The following is a 22,185-nucleotide window of genomic DNA, read 5'->3' as shown; positions in this document are numbered from 1 at the left end:
CGGGAGGGGGGGAGATGATGAACATAACATGGGATACATCTGGTCTTTTGTGGGGATCACTTTTCAAATTAGAAACTAATGGCTTACATTTTTGGCTTTACTTTTTCATAGAATATAGACGGAAAATTCTGAAGCTTGTGTAGCTGCTGCAACTAGAAAGGCATGCATTGCAGTACAGCAGAAAACCAGGCAATGATTAATAGCTGCTTTAATTTGGAAAGCCAGCAGTTTTTACTGAGTGTTTCACTGATTCAAAATGAGGAAGAGAAAATGCATTCAAGCTCCAATTTACTGTGGCTGGAGGGATGGTGGTGATTTTGGTGGAATCTTAATGATTTTGGTATTGACTGCCTAGGGGGTGAGTAGAGAGGTGGATATTTTTAATTATTTTCGTTATTGTCTCTTTTTGTGGAATGACACATTTGATTTTGTTTATGCTGGTCCCTGTCTGTGTAGCCAAGCCTGACTGTGACCCACTGTAACCGGTAGATGATGCAATGAGATTGTTCTCTTTGGAGTTCTGTCGGGAGCTCTTACATTAGCGCTGTGTCCCAGCAGAGCCTCTGTCAGGAGGTTTTGTCCGGAAATCTGGAGAGAAAGAATGTAAAAAAAAATCACATGAGCAAAGCTTTAGCACTTGGATTCAATTCCTTTTTTACAGTAAGACTGGGCTTGGTAAGGAAGTCCAACTTAATCTTTCTTTGAGACTCTTCAGCAAGACAACAGAATAGTTTTTCTTTAAACTTTGAAAATGCTACGAAGCATTTATTATTTTTTTAATCAGTTCAGAGTTGATGATGTGCTCTTAAGAATGCACATTTATTTTACTTCAGTGTTCATCACGGTTAGTGTACATTTCCATCTGTTTTGGACGTTTTGCAGAAACCTGTGAGTGTTCTCTCTAATTGAGTATGTTGGTAATTGGGGGCATGTTCCTTCTGCGTCTTCTCCATTTGAACTTAATAGGATAATCGGTCTGTTGGTAGGCACTTAGATGTTAGTTGATCAACTACTTGTTGCTACTTACGGGTAATGGCGGAAGCTAACTTTTGAATGCTGAGGGATTTCCTTCAGTGTATTCTGGGTGTCAGACAGCAGTTCCCACAAAAGGCTTGCTAAAGGCCATGTTCTTTAATCTACTAAAACTCAAATATATGCACAACTTACAGTTGTGTTTTAATACCTAAACACCTAAATTTTAATGCTGTTCCTTTTTGATTCTACACACACAAGTAATTGAAAGTATTGTAAAATTATTCAGAAGCGTAGGTGTTTGGAGGGTTTTCCTTACTATGGGCTGAACAGGACTTTCATATAATTCTGTGAGATTTTGCGCAGACAGTGTGTGAATGTGAAAGTGGGCAAACTGACCTGCGCTTGCTTTGTCTTCGTTTGCATCAGGCAAGTGTGGGCAGTCTGCACTTTCATATAGGCATGTCCTAACATTCATCTTAGACCATCATCTGAGCCTCGGGAGAAGTACTGCTCCTGTGTGGCAGAGGCTGTGCTGGGGAAAGGTGGAAGGCTAGGAACACTAACACTTTTCCTGAACAGCAAAGTCTGGGAAGCCTTCAGCTACCTTTTCTTATCAGAATTTAGATAGTCTATCACTCTGTTTTGTTTTGTAGGGCTTTTTTTCTGAATATTGTAAGAATCACTACTGCTTACATATTTTCATGTTCGTCTCTTCAAGATCGTTCCTGTAGATAGCTTCCCCACGAACTTCAGTCTGGAAGAGTTGTTTATAACTGGTAGTTGCATTTGCTTCTTGGTGTCTTTCTGGTTTAAGGTAAGAGATTGAGGCTTTGCTTTGATGTTAGTTCCTCTGTGAAGATAAGTAGTAGTAAACTACAAATAGGTTGATTCCCTGGTCTTGAGGTTCTGTCTCTGGAATTAGAGATACTCCTTGTTTTCTTTTGCATGCTCTCATGGAGTGAGATTTAGGCTAAGTGAAGGAGTAGAGTGGTGACGATATATGAAGCTTATTTTAATTCCAGTTTCTGGCTGACATTTCAATTTCTAGATCTAAAGACAGAGTTGTAAGTGTTGAGGGGGAAAGGAAAAACATTTTCCATCTCTGCCAGGCTTTGCAGGCATGCTTCATGTTGTAAGCATGTTGATCCTGTTGTCTTCCAGAATCATCCAAGAAAACTTGAAATGCATATAGGTGGAACAAAAATAGTTTATCTTTTTGTTTAATTCCAAAAGTGATAGCTCTAGTTTGGGAATGTGTGAAATACACATGCTGTTTTAGAATTTGGAAGTTACTTTTAAGATAAAGTAACCCACCCATGATTCTTTGTTCTTTTAACCTCCTGTTTCATTTTTTGTAGCCTTTAAGGCTTTCTATATTTTACCATTTTTCTGTGCTGTGGTTCTCCTGCCAGCCCTCCCCCAGCATATTTTCTGGAATTTATGTTCTGTCTTTTCAGTCAGGCAAGGTATACGGTTTATTCTAACAATTGCCATATGAGCAGAAGAGTTGGGCTTACTGTGGGTGTTTTATAAGCGCTATACCTAAGTAAAACTTCTTGCTCCATAATCACCCCTAGTAAAAACGGTAGAAAGAAGTCAGATACTGCCCTGAGAGTAATATATGCAATCTGCATGTGACCATTCTCTTTTTCCAAGCAAAGATAAGTTGAACTTGTCAAAATAAAGTGGGGGAAAGAAAAAGTGTAAATAAAAACATCAAATCACTGTAACTCTTGAGCTATGCAGTGCTTTACAGTGGTAGGTTAGTATTTGGGGTTTTTTTAAAATCTGGTATGTAAACCAATCTCAAAATCTATGCAAATCACGTCCAGTAATAACAATTCAGAAGGTATTTTTAAAAATGTTTATCTGACAGCAGAATGTCTTAATTGCTATACAAGGAAGAGAAATGATTAACAGAAAGCTAACAAAATTTTTATAGTACATGTTTATGGAGCAAGCAACTAGTCGATTCACAAGGTATAAAGGACATTCATTTCCAGATTGCTTTTCCTATATGTGAAAACTCATACCACCACCCTTAGATAAGTGCTGGTACAGGCTTTTGTTGGTTGGGACAGGGAATAGGAGGAGGTGGGGGAACACATACTGAAAAATAGTAGCTGCTGGTGTTATCTTGTCATTGCTCTGAAATTTCAGAGTGGCCTCACGTTTTTTCAGAGCATTGCTTCTCTTTTTGGAGCTAGTGGGAGCTGAAGGCATTTGGAGTGTTTGAAAGCAATCCAGTTTTATGTGAAAGAAACGGGGACTTAGGATGAAATCTGATAGAGGATTTGTTGATTTGGCAATATCTACCGGGATTTTAGTTGTTTGAGAAGTGTAATTCAGAATGCTGTGTTAGACCAGACTGTACAGGAAGAGCGAAGCCTCTTTGAAGAGAATCATGCAGTGACCCGAGGGCTGCCTGGAGCTAGGTTAGTTAAAATGTTCAAGACAAGGATGTGTTTTGGAATTGTCTCTGGAACTTAAATTGGATTAGATAGTAGGAAGGGTCCTGGAAAGGTAAATCCTTACAATCTTCCTCCCACCCCCAACTCCAGTAAAACTGAGCAGGGCTAGCTCTTTTGAAACTGAGATGTCACTTCACTGCTATGCGGTAAGTCAAAGGTTGAAACTCTCACCTGGGAAGTAGAAGTTCGAACCTACCTCCACAATTTACCAAAGAAATACCAAATCAAAGGATCATAGGTTGAGATGTTTTCCTCTTGTGTTACAGGCATTTGTTAACATGTGGAGAGGGGAACCCTTAAAGTAACCATAATGACAAGTGGTTAGTGCAATCATGTGTTCTGTGGGAAAGGGTTTGGGTACCCTTCCCTTCCCGCCTCACCCCAATTAAATAGCCCTGTGAGGAGCCTAGCATTTGGAATACCTGCTTGGACTTGGTTGTGAGAATTCAGCAGAGGTTAGATTAGGGTAGACCTTGGCAAACACAGGATGGGTGTGTAGAATGTTTTTCAAAACCAGCAAAATAGTGCATTTTTAATTTATATACTTCATGGGTTGAGAAGATGATGAACTTTTGGGGAGACTTTTTTGGGGAGAAGGAATAATGATTTTTAGACTTGGGGATTTCAGTTGTGTCTAATTCCAGCTTAGCTTCTGCATGTGAGTATTCTGCTGAAAATGTTTGTCACTACTGTCAATCATTGAATTGCCTTCTGGATTTTGGATAACAGTACATTAGCTTAAGCCTCCATGCACAAATGCAATTGCTTTCAAGATTGCCTGAATGAAAATAAGTAAAATAATCTTCTAATGACACAGTCGTTTAGGTGTTCTCGATTGTTTCTCTTGGTCAGAATTTTAATATCTTTTAAATGTATTCATAGGTAAAAACATCAGAGTTTTATCGATACTCCCGGCAGCTGCGACATGAGGTTGACCAAGCCATGAATTACTTTCATAGTGTTCACCAACAGCCTTTGATGGAAATGAAATCGAACAAAATTCGTTCTGCCAAACCCCAGACTGCAGTATTTAGAGGAATGATAGGACACAGTATGGTAAACAGTAAAATTCTTCTCTTGCACAAACCAAGGGTCTGGTGGGAACTAGAAGGTCCTCAAGTACCTTTACGACCAGACTGCCTTGCCATTGTGAATAACTTTGTGTTCTTGTTAGGTGGGGAAGAACTGGGGCCAGATGGTGAGTTTCATGCTTCATCCAAAGTGTTTAGATATGACCCAAGACAGAACACTTGGTTACGAATGGCAGACATGTCTGTTCCACGTTCTGAGTTTGCTGTTGGAGTTATTGGGAGGTATGTTTATGCAGTGGCTGGGAGAACCAGGGATGAAACGTTTTACTCAACTGAACGGTATGATATTACTGAAGATAAATGGGAATTTGTGGATCCCTATCCAGTCAATAAATACGGACATGAAGGGACTGTGCTTGGTAACAAGTTGTATATCACTGGTGGAATTACATCATCTTCAACTTCCAAGCAAGTGTGTGTGTTTGATCCCAGTAAAGAAGGGACAGTAGAGCAGCGAACAAGGAGAACTCAAGTGGTCACTAACTGTTGGGAGAACAAATGCAAAATGAATTATGCAAGATGCTTTCACAAAATGATTTCTTACAATGGTAAGCTTTATGTCTTTGGTGGTGTCTGTGTGATCCTGAGGGCCTCCTTTGAATCTCAAGGATGTCCTTCTACAGAGGTTTATGACCCAGATACTGATCAATGGACAATATTGGCATCTATGCCAATTGGTAGGAGTGGTCACGGTGTAGCTGTTCTGGACAAACAGATAATGGTTCTTGGAGGCCTTTGTTACAATGGTCATTACAGTGATTCGATCCTCACCTTTGATCCAGAGGAAAACAAATGGAAAGAAGACGAATATCCGAGGATGCCATGCAAGCTGGATGGCTTACAAGTCTGCAGCTTGCACTTCCCTGAATATGTTTTGGAGCATGTTAGACGTTGTAGCTAAAACAGAATGAACAACTCAGTGAAACGCAAAAAGCTATACCTAATTTGTCAAAAATGCAAACCAGTTGTATTACTTCAGAGACATCACCTTGTGTATAAGAACAACTGCTAAATGCTGAAGAGAAATGGGATGTACAGGGGGTGTAGTTACCAAGTTTATTAGAAAAGCCAATAGTTGGTCTGATATTGTAAAAGCTTTGGTTTTTTTTTTTACAAACACAATTGTAAGTGTGGGAAAGAAAAATATATTTTTAAGTGTGCTTATTTTTTTGGTAACATTTTATGTCCATAATACTACTTTTCTTTCTTTTTTTTTTTTTTTTTTAAATGGCCATTATACCACTATGCTTCTGAAATCAGTTGTTTAACAAATTATTTGTGGAAGAAAGAGAAGAAAGGGTATTAGGGTACAACCAGGTATGAAATAACAAAACTAAACCATTTCTGTATTTTATGTTGTCTCTTGGATGCTTTTCCCATTAATTGCAAAGTATTCTCAAATCTACTAGATGTTTTTGTTTCCCTTATGTATGTTGAAGAATAATCTTAACCCCTTTGCATGACTTTTTTCCTGGTTTTGTATAGTAGTACCAGTAAGTCTGCCAAAATGCAAATTACACGTTTTCTACTAAATTGAAAACAAAACATTTTTATATTCTAAACACTATTTCTATGCTGCCTTCTATTGTCTGCATTGTGTTTGTTGGTGAGTAAAAAAAATATATACACACACATGCGTACAGTATAAAAACTATATATAAGTACATCTTTTTATGTGCAGTTACAATATTTTAACTAGTGCACAGATTCAGCCATATCTGTTGAATTTAAGGTATAGTACTATCCTTTAATGAGCTAAATAATGCGAAGTTCTTAAGTAACCGGAGGCCTCATTTGGTATCGAAGTATCTTATCTTTAGTATATACTGATCGATTCAGTAACTTTTAACTCTTCATATCGATGCTACATAATGAGATGTTGATAATTTGTTATTTTATAAATTATTTTTTTAAAAGTAAAACATCTTACCTGAGTTTATTTTATGTTTGTGCTGCCTAGTTTTTTATGAAAACGTCAGTAAGCAAATGCTCAGCACTGCTTCAACCCACAGCTGATTTTGGAAATTGATATACTACAGTTTATACTCAGTACTTTGCTTGTACTCGTACTTCATTACAAGTACTTTGCTTGTACTCGTATTGAAGTGGGATAATCTTTTATTATTATTTCAATTATCAACTGCTATGAACTACTGTGTTTTGAAAATGTGGAGTTAGGTGGTTGGATGGTTAGTACCATTTATGTTTCTTTTACAAAAAACCCGACACAGCTATAGTTACTGACCTCAGAGTGCCTGAATGGAGACGTGTGATCCAAGAGAGCTTTGAGTAACCATTCTGTTACCTTGCAAATACTACTGACAGCAGATTGGTAAGAATTGTCTGCCAAGACATAAATAATAACAGTAATTACATTCTGATTATCTTTAATGATGTGAAATTGACCAATTCTAGAATCTAAAGGAGAGATTTGGAGACATTGAAGGGTCACACTTAGTTCAGATGCGTAGGGGCAAAATGCTGAAACATGCACCTGCATATTTTGTAAAATCTTAACGCTGCTGTGTTTCACTTTCAGCAATAGACTTGACTTTATATGCAGCAATGCAAAACCACTTTATTCAGCATATTCCAGTCAGAAATCACTGTAGAAAAGGAATGTACAGTACTCAGGGAGTTCAAAAGAATGCACTTACAAAGGGACCAAAATCACCCTAAATGTCCTGTGTTAAAAATAACACCTGCTTGCCTAAACTAAGTTTGAAATAATTGATAGAAGTTAAAATGATGTGTAAAACTCCTCATACTTGTGTTTTGGTATTTTTATAGTAATTATATTCTGGGTTGAGATGTGAGGATTTGGAGCTATATGGCAAGTCAGCAGTTTTGGGGTTTTTTTTAATTAGAAATGATTTATTGATAGAGTATTTTCTTTCCGTATGTTTTAACGAGAGAGAGAATGTATGCCATCATAGCTGTAGTGATAAGTTACTTACACCAGTAGTGACTGGACCAAATGTTGGTATTCAGCCTTCCGATGCAGACTAGTTTGTGGTTAAATTTAAGTCTTTTTTTAATCAAAATTCAGTTTACTGAATTAGAAATCTAATTTACTTTCTTAATAGCTTAACTTAAAGCCAGCATGGCTTATACTGAAACCTCCGTTTCACTGTGAGACTTGTGCATACATTACCCTGCATGGGTGCAGAGAAAAACTGACTGCAGTAGGTGCTGGCTGTGTGCAAGTAAAAAGGCTTTACTGTATATAGTTCATGGAATATTGGGGCACAAGAAAAAACCAAGAAGTTTTAATTGTTTTTATTCTTTTTGTCACCAGCTTATTTCTCAGTGAGTTTATGGGGCAGCAAAAACTAATTGTGCTGGAGTAGGCTTTCATGGGCATGTTACGTATAGTACAGGGTACTCCGCTTTTATCTCAGACCAGGCTGGGGAACGGACATGGCTCTGGATATCTGGTCTTCCATGATTCAGGTGTAGTAGAGAGACATGGCCAAGACTTTATGAAAAATAATGGTAAGGGTGGGGGTGTCTCAGGTTAGTTTTTGGGTCTGCATTGAAGCACCTTCTCAGTTTCTGTGTGCTAAGCAACTGCCACCTAAGTCCTTGGTGAGTATTGACACTTGAAACGTGAAGAACCAGATCATTTTTAAGTGCTCTGTTTTTAAGCTCTTATTTATCTTCAGGCGCCCAGTTTGGAAAGATCTTGTTCAGGATTGTAATAGTAATTATGCTGTGAAATTCTAACTTGAACTGTTGGTTTCAGCTTCCCTGAAGTTGTGTCTCCACTGAGAAGCTGGCTGTAACCTTTTGAGCATTAGGAATGATTGGAATTTGCTTGGGTTTAGAACGCGTGGGGGTATTGGAGAAAGTTTTGTTAATTTACATTTCTACTGTGCTTTTATTGTTTCAGACATGAAATATAAAATCAGCTTGCGTTTTCTTTTCCGTTGCCGTGGAACTTTTCAGGCAGTAACTTTTGTTACTTTATATATCAGAAGGAGATTGTATTTTTTTTTTAATTGAAAGTTTCTATTTGTGTTTACTTTTGGTATTTAGCTCCAGATAATTTACTGTTTAAATACAACCAAAACTAAGGTGGCGAATAAGAGTTGCCTATTACTATCAAGTTTTGAGCATTATGATCAGATTAAGGTGTGTTTTTAAAACATTTAAATGCCTTTCATTTGTCAAGGAAAAGGTAAGTTACAATCTTTGATTATTAAGTCGAGGGGGGTTCTTCTTCTGTTCTCATCCCAACCATAATGGAATGCCAGCAAATCCAATCTCACACACACATTTAAAATTTAACATGACTTGCTCGTAAACAGCAAGTGTACTTGCTTTTTCTTAAAAGATGGACATAGTGAGTTACAGTTTAGGGTTTTTCACATTTAAAGCAAAAATGTATCACCTGTCTTAATTTAGCAAATAGCTCCAGGGGGAAATTTTGTTTTTGAATGAGCCAGAATGGACAAAAAGCAGAGTGCTCCTGTAAAGGTGTTGGGCACTGCCAGCTCCCATGCCACATGCTGCTCTATCTGGTTTTAGGGGATGGGTAATTTTTTTCAAAGTACTGCATAAGGGAAAAAAAAATAAATCTCATTTTCCCCCACAAAGTGCTGGTAGTAGTTTCATAGTGGGAGGTATTAGGTGGCAAAAAAAACTGTTGAAATTTTTCCCCCCATTGATTGAGCTGGAGGAAGGCAGTGCTTGGTTTTATGAAGGCTCTGCAATTTCAGAAAGCACGGCTAGCAGGAGGGGCTGGGGCAGCACATGAGCTACATGGCAGTCTGCTTTTATGTCCCTTTCTTCTGAAAAGTGCGGATGCCCTACTTTCTGCAGTGTGACAGCAGCCCTGTTGTAACTAGCTCTAAGGGTTTGTGACTCGAATATTTCTGTGGTTTCTGAGATTTGCAGCCATTTTTTGTCGAGGACCTCCGGCCTTACAAACCCAAGTGCTGCGTTTTTTCATGCTGATGATATGATAACTGCTTGTGTCAAGGACGAAGCTTCACTTGACAATCAGAAAGCAAAGGATAAAATTCAGCAGGTACAAATTCAAATCAGTTTAAAAAGAAAAATATTGCTTAACTCATTATGTCCATTCTTTTGCAAAAGGAGGATAAGCATTATGGGGAGATGCTAACGGCTCTTTAAAAATAAACTCCAAGCTTGTGTCAGCGTTTATGTGACAGTCTTTTTAGAAAGTCACATTTGTAGAGGTATTTTGCCTTTTTAATATATTTTTCCTTACAATAAAAAAAAATGAATTGGGCCCCTGATTCTTTTAACAACTCAAATGTGTACTGCGCATATGTGAACAGAGCAATGTAAAGAAAACAGAAAACCGTAAGGTACTTAAAAGAAAACATAAAGGTGCAAATGTTATTAAACCTGTGCTTAAGTGTTTATAGGCTTGGGAACGTTAAAGAAAACATCGGTCCTGCTCTCCTTCCATTAAGGAACATATAAGCGTGGTCCATCCCGTGTGGCAGGGCTCGCTGCAGGGGAGTGGGAGGTGGGAGAGAACTTAACTGGAAAGCATGTGTCATCTATTTAAAACAAAGCTTGCTGGTGTCCTGTAGCTAACATTTTGAGATTTTAATGTTTGTAAAACAATCTGAAGCTGCTTAAAATAAATACTCATGACTACTTTTGCATCTGTAATCTATTTTTGAAAGTTGGTGGGTAACTTTAACATTTCCATTTGTGTGGATAGACTTCATAAAACATAGTAGTATGTGGCAGGGGGTAGAAAAATGGACTTGTTATGAGCACAGCTTTCCTGGATTTCGCTCTACTAATTTTTTTTTTCATTTCCCAAATTTCAATTAATGTTTATATAGTCTATTAAGAATGACTTTCAAAGATCAATTTCAAATACCTTTGGATTAATACTAAATTGGTAGCTAGGGGAAAACCACTTCTATTTGCAGATGGTAATTTTTATTTATGGCTCTGGTAGAAAACCTTATTGTAAGTCTAGAAAATACAGTGTTACGTAGGACTGTAAAGTTAGCTATGCTTAGGGGGCTTTTATTACCTCAGTGGGACCCACCTAACTTTTATGTCAGTTCTAGGAACAGGTGAAGGGAAGAGTGAGCTATGTTTTTATTTTAAATATTTTGCCCTATATATTGTTATTTTTGTAGATCTTTTTAAACTAAATTATTATATGCTGGAGATTGCAGTTCCACTGTAGTATCCCGTTTGATTTCAGTGTACAATATCAGATTGTTTGTATTGAAAAGAATGTATTTGATAAGTATTTGATAAGTTAACAGGAAAAGTTATTTTCAAACTGTGCTGTGTTTGTGTCTAGCAGTTGGAAATACTTTTCCTATAGAAAATTAAAATCATATATATATGACCACATATGTACATTTGGATTAACTGTCTAATGGTTACCCCAGGGCTGCTATAAACGTCTCTGAACAATTTAAGAATTGCCTCTTTTGAACTGTTTTAAAGCCTTTTTTCTTGTCTTTTTTTGGCAGAAAGTAATTTTCCCTAGCTATGGATACAGTATGCTCAGACTTACAGATGCACTCTGTTCGGGTTTTAAACTGAAAAAATGTATAAAATGTGTATAAAGAAAAGTGTAAATAAAATATTTTTAATCTTTAAACACTCTTGTGCAAACTTTGTAATACTGAGAGTGTAGGGGGCCTGGATTACTTTCTACAGGACTTCAGTGTTTACTTGGTTAAGCAACTCTTCAAGAATATTGTGTTGCTTTAATTCATAACATTGTGTTAAAGTTATCCCAACAAGAAAAGTTGGATGTCCTTTTATAGCATCAAGCTCATCTCTTTAGCTGTATTTTACAATCTTCCCAGTTTTAATTGCTGTAGTGCATTCATGTGCCCGCTCTGCATTTCAGGCTTGAAATAATGTTCGGAGCGGACTTTGTTGTTGCATTTGTGACTGGGTGCGAAGGCAGAACTTTGAGCTGTAAGACTGAAGACCGCAGCCAGCCTTTGGCGTTAGTCGGCAGCCAGGAGAAGAGCCTGGTCCCCGCTATCAAGTGCACGGAGCTGGGGGCTCTGAGACAACATGTTCATCGTGCCCTTGCACCTCAGAGTGCCAGAAGCCCAAGTCGCAGTGCTTAATGCTTCCCGTAACAGGAAGGGGAAACTTAATTTCAGGATTAAAATGTCGGATTAGAACAACACTCAATACTGCGGGGGGTGGCGCGGGGGCAGGTAAAACGGGAGGTTGTAATGTTATTTTCTTAGGCAGGCTGATGAAAGCCTTCCTTGTCAGTCCCTTGCCTCGCTCTTCCTTTTCTCTGCCCCTATTTTTTGGCAACTCTCTTGCTGTCAGATCAAAGCCCCTGGTTTAAAAATCTGCTATCAGGAATGTTTGAAAGTAACTGTGGTCTCCTTTTTTTTCCTTTTTTTTAGATGTTGAGTTCTAAGATAGATAGCATTTTAATTTTATTTGAATATTTTGAATGACTTAAAGGTTTATTTGCATGAAGTAACTTTTTTTCTTTTCCCCTCCCTCTTTGATAACTTGACTTCCTGCTACACGAAGTAGTACTGTTCAATGGGGGAATGCTGTGGGGGAATTTGTGCGGGTCCCAGTGGGATGCGTCATAGGAGGAAGGGCCTCTTTTAATTGTGATGTGTCCCCATTTTTTGGTCCAAAAGGAGACCAAATGTATTCGACCAATAGAGTGGAAGAGAAGACAACAGCAATATTTTCACACTGTAAGTGTTATTTACACTTACTTTTGTTCACCTTTTTAGTTTCCCATCTCTGTGAGCCAGGTTGTATTTTTGGCAATACCTTTCTTCCATGATTCTACGCTGGCCAACTTGATTTACTTGTTAGCACCTCTGTAGAAATCTCCAATAACAGTTCCATTATTTCACTGAGGAGAGCTCTTGCATTTTAGCTGGCTCGTAGTTGCTCATACCAAATTCTTCACTTTTTTGGAATGTGTGGCCTTATTTTTTGGCAGAAGTTCAGTCATCTGCATTCACTTGTTTTGTGTGACACAAAATTAATGTTAGTTTGGCAAAGGGTTTTTTGAGTTAATTGCTTCCAGATTCTTGGTATAAGTTATCCATTGTTGTTGACTTGAAATTCTTAATTTCAACATATGTTCCCCCTTTGTTACAGATTGGGTTCTGGTGGATCTGATTTTGTGGTGTTTGGTTTTGTTGTTTGTTTTTTTTTTTTTTTTTCTGGTTCCATCAACTTCATAACATGGAAAGGAAAACTGTTGCTTTAGGTGTTGCGCAGATTCTATGTTAGTTCTGTACCTTCCGAGTTCCTAACGTACCCGTGGAGGTGTGATCCCCCACCCAGCCTTTAGCCTCTCAAGTCCCGCTGATGTTTCAGTGTCACCTTTTAATCCATGGCCTTCTCGTCTATGGCGGCGCTCTCGACCTGTGCAAAATTCTTGTTCTTTCAAGGGAGAGGGTAGGGAATTTGTGTAAAGAGAGCTTTAATTTTCTTGTTTTCATAAGCAATTTCCACTTTTACATTTGATGCTTTAGTTGCACTGACAGGTGCTTTAGGCAGGGTTTACGGGTAAAAATAAAGTTGTCATCATCTCTGTTTAAGTACCCAGTGACTCTTCAGTCACCTGTCCATTGGAATGAACGCCAGCATTGAGCATCACATGCCGAGCGCCAAGCCTCCGAGATTGATGCTGTGTAGTACTTGGGGAACTAAAAAAATACTCTTTTTCCTGTGTATCTGATGTTTGTCAGATGTGTCTCCTGGTGATGTCACCCTGGGTAGCAGTTCTCCTGAACATTGCTCGATAAGTGGTGCTGAAAAAAATACTTGTTTTCTCATGAGATAGGTGGCTTCAGTGGTTAACGCCTTTATTGCACTATTTAATTTAACCAGACAGATATGCCTTTGGCCTAAACTGGCAGCTTCATTTCCCACACCCATTTCAGTATGTCATCCGGCATGTTCTAAGCATTGCTTTGTTTGCTTTTTTTGTTTTTGGCATGTGGCTCATCTCACAAGTTTGAGTTGCGCCAACCATGTAATTCCTTCTCTGTGTGAGAATCTTTGTCTCCTGTGGTGGATTGTGCGTGTTATGGGTCTGTTTATATGTATTTGAGTACTACTGATGAGGCTTGCTGACTTTACTATCCCTTCTTTGTCAAAAGAATTGCATAATGCTGACTGAAACCAAGTGTTTTCGCCATGTTTAACTTCTGTAGCCTCAGGGGAGAAATTCCAAGGAGGTCAGTGTATTCCTCTTGTGTTTACCTTCCCAGGTTGCCAAAGTCATACAAAATGCAGGGGATTGTGCTTATGGTGATGAGGCTGGTGTCAGTGCCAGGCATTCCCCTATGTTGGTGTAGTAATGGACTTCATTTTCACTCTTGGAAAGCAAGAAATTGCTCTGCTGTCATCCTGCACCTCTCAGAAAGCCCTCTTGGCTAATTTATTCCCAGGATGGAGTCCTAGTCGCTTGTGGGATTTGCCTTGTGTCACCCGTGCTCTCACTTCTTCCTCTGGCTGTTACAGGTAGTTCTGCAAGGATTTTGTTTTGTTTGTTTTGTTTTTTTTTAATCTAACACAAGTGGCAACTTGATACTAAGAGCTTATTTTAACTTAGTATACTGAAACTGAAAACATCAAAAATTAAGAAGAAACCACCTCCTCTTGCCCCCGATTCTCAGTTCATTTGTTGCAATCAGGAAGAGTTACTGTCAAGTAATAGTTTCTCCTTTGCTGTTTCTCCTGACAGATTATCCAAAACACTGAAAAGAATTATGTAGTCAGAAAAAAAAATAGGTGATGATAATTAACAACTATCACTTTTAATTTAATGGCTTTTCATGGTCTTAAAAGTTTGGAGCTGATCCAATTAACAACCTTATCGGAAGTGTTTTAGCTGATTTCTGAAAGAGTTGGATTTTGGCTCAGTACTATTCTCTGAAAACAAGGGGAGTGAGGCTGACCTCTCCGTAAGTTAAATAAATACTACAACCAAAGAAATCTCAGTACAAAATTGTTAACGCCCAAATAATCAACCAGCTGCACTTTGCAGAAGTTACGAATCTTGCGAAATGATCACAGTTGCTCAGTTTAGTTTTGTGCTAGCTTTGCAGTGTGGAGGTTTTTATTTTTCCCATGATAAAAATTAATTACAAGAATGTATGTTTTGCTAAACTTGTTAAACTGGTGTAGGAAGCCGTGCTTTCAGATTTGCAGCCTTGTTCAAAGCAGGGCAGAATGCATTAAAGTGACTAGAAGGGTTAGCAATTTTCCAGTGCCTTAACTTCTGAAGATTTGTGCATCTGCCGTGGGTGGAAATCATCGAGTATCCTCCAGAGACAATGCCTGGGACCAGACTTTCAATTTACCTGCTTCGTATTCGTATTCTTCTGTAGCAATAGATTGATCCCTTAGGCTTCTCAGTCTGTGAAATTGCCACCCGTTCATGTTCAGCAAGGTCGCTCCTGTTTGTAACACCCAGTTTCTGTACCTGGATAATACCATGCGTTGTTACACACATACAGGAGTCGGAACCTATTCAATCACACTTGAGAAATGTGACATTTTTCTTAGCTTGCTTTGGCAGTTTTATAGATAAAGCATTGTTTTTTACCTGTGCCAGTACCATATCGTACTTATTTACGAGACCGAAGAGGTAGTTTCAAATGCTGTGCTAGAGAGAAACAGTTGAAAGTGAAGACAAGGTCAGTCTGTCCACCGCTACTCTGTGCCCCTGCAGTTCCTGCACCATAAGCTGCAACTATCCCAGGTATAGCCCTCCTCCTTAGGGTGTGGGGGCAAAAACATAAATAACTTCATGGTAGGAGACGGAGTAGGTGATAACAGATGTTAAACATATACGGGATCACTGGGGGAAAACTATCTAAATGACCATTTTCATTAGTGAAAGACCCCTGAAACATGTCCTAGAGTTTCCTAAATGCACTCCAGGACTAAGCATGTGCAAGGTTGGTTATTACTCTGTGGAAAATGCTCCCGGAATGGAAACAGTAGTTGGAGGTACCAGACGTGATGGTTTTTGATGAATGTGAGGCAAAGGTATGGAAAGGTGCGGACCCAGCCTGAACAAATGCCATGGTACCAAAGAGAAAGAAACTAGTAGGACTTCTGGCTAATGAGTACTCCCACAGAAGCACTGGCATCTTGCTTCCAGTTTTGCTTCGTACCTCTCATTCTCTCTCAATCAAATATGCCCTCTTCATTTTTGCTAGCTTATGTTGAGCTTGAGAAAAACAACATGTTGCTTGCATGGACGCTGTAGTCAGCCAGTAAGAGTAAAATGAAGAGGTGACTGATGAATTGTATGGAAATTAAGATCTAGAAAAGAAAAATATTTAAAAGCCAAATACAGGCTTTTCCTCTCAAAAAGGTGTTACTGTAGACTGAACAAATAAAGCCATGAAACCAAATTCAGCCTTCTAGAAACAGAATAATAAAGATTTTCCCTTACGCTATCCTGTTACATCAAATGACGGTGACAGCATCAGTGAAGAAGAAATCTGGATGTTTCTTCATGCGCTGCTCAGCTCTGTCTCCCTTCTTGTTCAAGCTGCGTGACAAACCACTGCAGAACGGGCTGCTCCTCTTCTGGACCCCAGGATCCTGTAAGGCTTTAAGCCCCAGCCTAGAGGCTTAACGGGGAAGCAAGTCAGAGCTTAAGCCAAGAGTTAACACCACAAGTATAGGCTTCGCTACCCAAGTACACAAATCTTTGCCTATTTCTCAATTACTTGTGTCGCAGAAGATGATGCACAGCAGGTAGCGAGCAGTACGTGCTGCGTTCTCCAGCTGCTCTCTGTGTGTCAGTGGTAAGTCCCGTGAACCTCGCTGTAACTCCACTCACTCTTGTAACTGTGTGTGGATACTGTCCGAAACATTAAAATGCAATTTCTGAACAGCAGAAATGAAGACACTGTAACACTTTCAGTAATAGACTGTAATAATCATGTAACGGTATATGTATAGTAAGCATATAATACATTCTGCTTCTCATTCATGGAAGAGCTACATCGTGTGCCCTGGTAGAAGGTAAAATAGAAATTAAAACCCTTCAAAAATGATCATCCTAAAAGTCAGTTATAAGTAACAAAGTAAGCTCAGCATGTCACTGTTAACTATGAAAGAGGCGGCACAATAAAAGAAGGAATGTGTGCCTTTAATTGGAAATGATTTGGTAAACCTAGAAACTGTCATTCAGGTAAATAAGGTACTACATTTAATATACCAATTTATGAAGATACTGATGCCAATATATTTATAGGCAAACAAGGTAAAGATATTCATATCATCTTACTAAGAAATTAAGGTTTACTGTGAAAATAATTTTTACGGTAAGAAGATTTGATGCAGTAAATGCCTAAAGAGACTGGGAACATACGCAAGACCTTTCACCCCTTAGCCTCAGTTAATTTCCAAAATGTATCCAGCTTGACTGAAATCCGAGATGCATTTGAATTTTGAAAGGAGTTGGACTTTGTTGGGGTGGGTGCTTAAGAGCATCAAAAAGGTGTTTGTGCTCTGTCTGCTACTCACAGCATGTATCTGTGCTATAGAAGGCAATTGCTACACCACACATCAGCTGACATCTCTGTTGGTAGTGTCAACAACTTGTTAACAGAAGAATTATTCATCAATGACGGAAGGGAGTAATCGAAAATTGTGGAACTACAGCTACTGCTGGCTGCAGGGAGAAATCAAAGATTTGAACGAGGGAAGGAATGTTTGGGTGTTTAACCATGGCGATATCAAAAGTGAAACTATATGCAGTTGGATTATGCTGGTTTTTTTGGATGATATGTTTCTCTTTTCTACCTGTCTTAGAATATAGGATCTTTACTTGGAAAGCACTGAGCATGTTTTGGATGCTGTCAGAATGTGACAAAGCTGATGAGACAGCACGCACGGAAATTCAAGTTCTGGCTTACCCCAGATGGGAATGCAGTAACGCCTTTGCTGCAAGTAAAGGTAGGTCAGTGGGAAAGCACAAAGAGCTCTGCAAGGGCATCTGTCCTTTACATTCAGTTTACTTTCTGAATGTATGGCTTCAGACCTCATAGCTGCCAAAATAGCACCGCTGACATTGAGAACATTGAAAAATGACCCACCTTAAGTATGAAAAGCAAAAGCACAAGGTAAGTTTCACTTCAAATAAAACAGTATCGTTAAATACAAAAATGTGTTCAGCACCCTTTTTTTTCCTAAGTTAGGAAGTGAATAAGGTAGAAAGGATGAACAAATATTCTTATGAATATGTGAACTACACTCCCTTCGTAAAGACACTGGGAAAGCTCCATCGTTGCGCACCCCTAAAAAAGCCCCAGCTCAATTAGCTCTTTAACAGATATGTGCGGAAAGTGACAGGAATGTGAGGAACGGATTGTGTGCTTTGGAGACTGACCTAGAAGAGTTGTATACCTGACACGTCACCTCCGGCTGTGCTTTGTGCAGAGCATTTAGAAAGCCAGGCTCATGGCGTTAGGTGAAGCTGCTTAACAACTGAAAGTTGGATTTATTGGAGCCCTTGTGGTTGTGTATTTTCTGTTAACTTCATATTTTCAAAAGAACTTGAAGAGAGATCTGTCAAACAGCATTCTTTTAAGTTAAAACACAACACAAAAAAGCTGTGAGAGGCAGAAAAACAGTTTATTTTATAAAGACCTTAAAAATAAATTCTAAACAGACTGGCAAAACTGTAGTGGCAACACATGGTATTAAAAAATTCATTCATTTTAGTGAATAAAAGGTGCATGGAAGAATGTGGGTATTTTTAAAAAATATAGAACAAGATTTATCATGAAGGAGAACATCAAAATAAGCCAGCCCTTCATAATTACAGTGTTTTCCAGTGATCAGTGTGAGTAGGTAACTGCACTGATACTTAGTGGGCAGATGTTACAAACTCACATTTTAACAGGAATGTGCAACAAATCCATTTTTTTTTCTACTGTACATATAAATGTGTGGCAAATAACTGTCATTGTCTTGCTAGAAAAGGGCTGCTCTTATTTTCCTGACAAAAAATTAAACTGTAAATAAGCAATCTAATACACAACATTATGAAAGCTCAGACTGTAATGGCTAAAGCAAAGGATTAGAGATCAAGTTTCTTAAATTGTATTTTGCCTGGGCTGACATAGTTTATGACCTGTGGCAACATTTTCAAGCTTCTCTGAGCTAGAGCTTCCTAAAGGAAATATTTCTTTTGCAAGTATTTAGAAAAGCCAGGTAGCAAGGAAAGGGAAAAATACTGCAATGCAAAACTGAAACTTGGTATAGGTTCTTACGTTAGAAACAGCCAGGAGTCAGTCATGCCAAAGCACTTTATTCTGTGGCCCTAGCAGCAGAAACTTCAACTCCTTTTTAAGCCTGTCTGACAATGTTTTGGGCTGTGCGTAATCCATTATGGCATATATTATCGCTGTCTCCAGGGAATTTTGCGGAGGCAACCTTCTCCAGCAGTTATTCCTGCCACCGAAGTACACAGGGCTTTCATCCAGGTTGCAGGTAGACTGTAAGAGAGCAGTACACCTAAATGAAAGCTAATATATTTATATTGTTTTTCTCTATAAAGGTTTTCCCATTCTTTTTAATCAGTCATATCAATCACTTTAAAGATTAACTTCCACATTAGAGAAAAAAATGCACTGAAGGTTCTGGAACTGATAAAATTGGTTTAAAAAATTTTATAAAGCAACTATGTGTTCTTCAGATATTTATATCTGTGTTACATATTGTAACAATAATTGCTGTGTAGTCACTAAATATAAACTGATGACAAAAATATGTATTTGTAACATATATGCTATTGTACGTCCAGTAAGAACTGGAATGTTCTTCACTGTTCATTTACCAAACTTAAAAAGAGAATGCACTTGTTTTGGTTGAGAGCCACCCTTGGCTTTGGTTGAGAACTCACCAGAGCAGGCGCCGTTATTCACCTCAATGCCACCGCGCCTCTTGTGGGCTCTCCTGTCATTTTGAGCTTTGAAAATTGTCTTTCTCTAACTCCTTGAGGATGAATAAAATGCATCAAGAAATGCAACTGCTTTGCAAACTATCTAGTCACTCTCCACGCTCTCACAAAACTGCCATAAAATACTGCAAAATCGGTTTTCCACAAACATTTGCGACGCCCTGGCTGCTTATTTCCCATGGATATAACTGACTGCGCCCAGCGTAATGCAAAGGAGCAAGAGGCCCATTGGTCACTTACATACTTTTTAGATAGAACTATTCCTTGCTAAAGAGGGAAGCTTTATAACCAAATCCATAATAAAATATCATTCTCATCTGTTATCCTGTGGTTTGGGTACCGAAGGTCATCTTGTACTATTTGTTCATGGTATTTCTGATACCGCATTAACTTGCAAGCATCAGCTGCTGCCTGTGAAATACAGCAGAAAAATACAATAAAGCTTTGAAAAGAAAAGACACAAACCTGACGTCTTCTTATTTCACCTCAAATTGCTCCTGACAATAATCCAATGTAGCAACAAACAAGAAGGACTGTTTGCTGATTTTACAAACGGCTTGGTGGGAAGCATCACCCAATTCTGCGATGTGATGGTTAAACATCCCCATTTGTTTGGAAAGTACTTGTTCCTGCTACAGCTGGTTCTATCAGGTCTATAAAGAGACTGTAATAAAAAAATGTAGGCATTTTCTTTAAGAGGGAACAACAAAAATGGTCATCACAGAAAATTTAAGATTATAAGAGGGTGCATGCCTTGTTTGTCTTTCCACAATACCCTTCCTGATGAACTATTTGCTAACACGTTCTTCAGGTGCTTTATCTTTTACATAAAAATTCTTTTTTATAACATTTTCCATGACTAACAAGGTGATATTCTTCATATTCTAAATACTGTTATAAATTACTATGGTATTTTTGGGGGACCTAAAAAAATCATGAAGAGAGGATCCACGTTATTTTCTTGGTGCTCTTATGTGTCTAAATTAGGAGTGTGGGCTTCGCCCCTGGTGCCAGGCAGAAGGAGGAGGCGATGGAGTGGATTTCAAAGCAGAATTCAGGTGCTGTGAACCCTCGGGTGGAGCCATGTCCAGTCCATCCCAAGGCAGAAGAGGCTTCTGTGAGATTTCAAAAGTTAGGCAGCCTGAATCACAGCCTATGGAAGCTGCATTTTCCATACGTAACAGTTAATCTGAACAGAGAATACGGACTAATGCTTTCAAGTATCTTTGTGTCTCAAACTGCAAGGTAATTTTTCACTGCTACCTAAAAATTAACAGTATTCAGTAAAAGCAAGGGACTTGTTTGCGTTTGAAATGTGGTGTTATGTGACCAAGGTTAAGTATGAGGATAAATATCTTCAAAAATGTTAAAAATAACAAGCACCAAGATCCAGGTAACTGATCAGAAAATGATGACACGTGAACATGAAGTAAGTCACCTCATTTGATGAACTTATTATTCTTTTTCCACTAATGTGTCTGCTGCCTTGGCCTTCAGTGCTGCAAAAGATCTTGAACACAACAAAAGGTGGAAACTCCTGACCAGCAAACCTGAAGAAACAAGAAGCAGTTTATTAACTGACAATATGAGAATGGATTTTCCATGATTTAAATCAGAACGGAATATTGCCTTGGATTATCCTATCTGATGGGAATTTAGTACTGGCTATTTCTGATGTTTTTCTGTCACTGAGTAACAAGTTGGGCAGCATATGAGGTATACGAGACTGCTCCTCACAGCAGACGTGAGTGGAGAAGAACTTCCCATCCAACTCGCTCAAGTAAGCTGCAGAAACCAAGGAGCATTAAGATACAGAGAAAGGCGTAGTTTTGTTGGTTTTAATTTAAGATTTTGAGATTAGAAAGGCAGAGAACCCTCTGTACTCTAGCTCCATCCGAATTCTGCTGGCATTGAGACATCTTTGACTATCCCAATAGCCTTTGTAAAGGCTGCAGGGTAACACACTGAGCCGTGCTTGCAGGTGTAAAGAACAGCGTGTGTGCACTTTCGGCGCTCTGGCACTTCATTTTTTGTGATAAATAAGCTCTGAAGAGATGTTCCTGCATTGTAGACACTGAAAATTAGAATATGTTTTATTACCATGCTTCTTCCAGCCTACAGTAAGCGCTGATTCAAAGCAAGATCCAAGCCCGAAGTAAGTCCAAATTTAAAAACGAATTCAAAATGTGCCTGATGTATTCCCCTTACACATGAATACGCGCTTGTATTGCTTTTAATACTAAAATCTATAGAAGTCGGGGCCTCACTTGGTCTAAACAAGCCGTTGTTCCTCCTTTCCCTGAATCCGCCCCTAGGCGGGCGTTGCCCCTTCTGTTTTTATCCCCCCTTTTTCTCCCCTCTCCCCCCACTTCGTCCCTGCCTGTCGCCTCCATCGCCGCCCAGAGCGGGGTGGGCGGGGCCATATCGTGAGGAGAAGCCCCGCCCCCTCTGCGTTGCCAGGATACCGCGGCGCCGGTGGGCGGGATCCGAGTCAGGCGGTCCCGCCTTCCCTGCGGGCCGCTGTTTTTGACGTCACAGCGCAGCGACGCGACCGGTGCTTACCGGCCCGCTTACCGCCATGTTCAAGGTGAGGAAACTTGTCGTCCCCGCTCGTGGACGTTGCTGTTCTCAGTCCGTCCCTCCGCAGCCCCGCTCCATTGAAAAGGCTCCCCGCCCCGGGGGAGCGGGCGGAGGC

General features: G+C 39.2%; 1 protein-coding gene across 1 annotated transcript in view; it reads left to right on the top strand.

The window, feature by feature from the left end:
* The window catches only part of KLHL15 (kelch-like family member 15), a 10,675-nt gene extending 5,183 nt beyond the window's left edge, over window positions 1–5,492 (top strand). Inside the window, exon 2 of the mRNA XM_009703238.1 lies at window positions 4,329–5,492. Within this exon, the coding sequence (XP_009701540.1) occupies window positions 4,329–5,438 (1,110 nt within the window). The 3' untranslated portion in view covers window positions 5,439–5,492. The remainder of the gene's footprint in view (window positions 1–4,328) is intronic.
* Window positions 5,493–22,185: the final 16,693 nt, after the last annotated feature.

Source organism: Cariama cristata, unplaced genomic scaffold, assembly GCF_000690535.1.
Source record: "Cariama cristata isolate BGI_N322 unplaced genomic scaffold, ASM69053v1 scaffold44766, whole genome shotgun sequence".
Taxonomy (NCBI): Eukaryota; Metazoa; Chordata; class Aves; order Cariamiformes; family Cariamidae; genus Cariama; species Cariama cristata.
The sequence above is the reverse complement of the archived record's forward strand: the minus strand, read 5'-3'. Positions and strand labels throughout refer to the sequence as shown.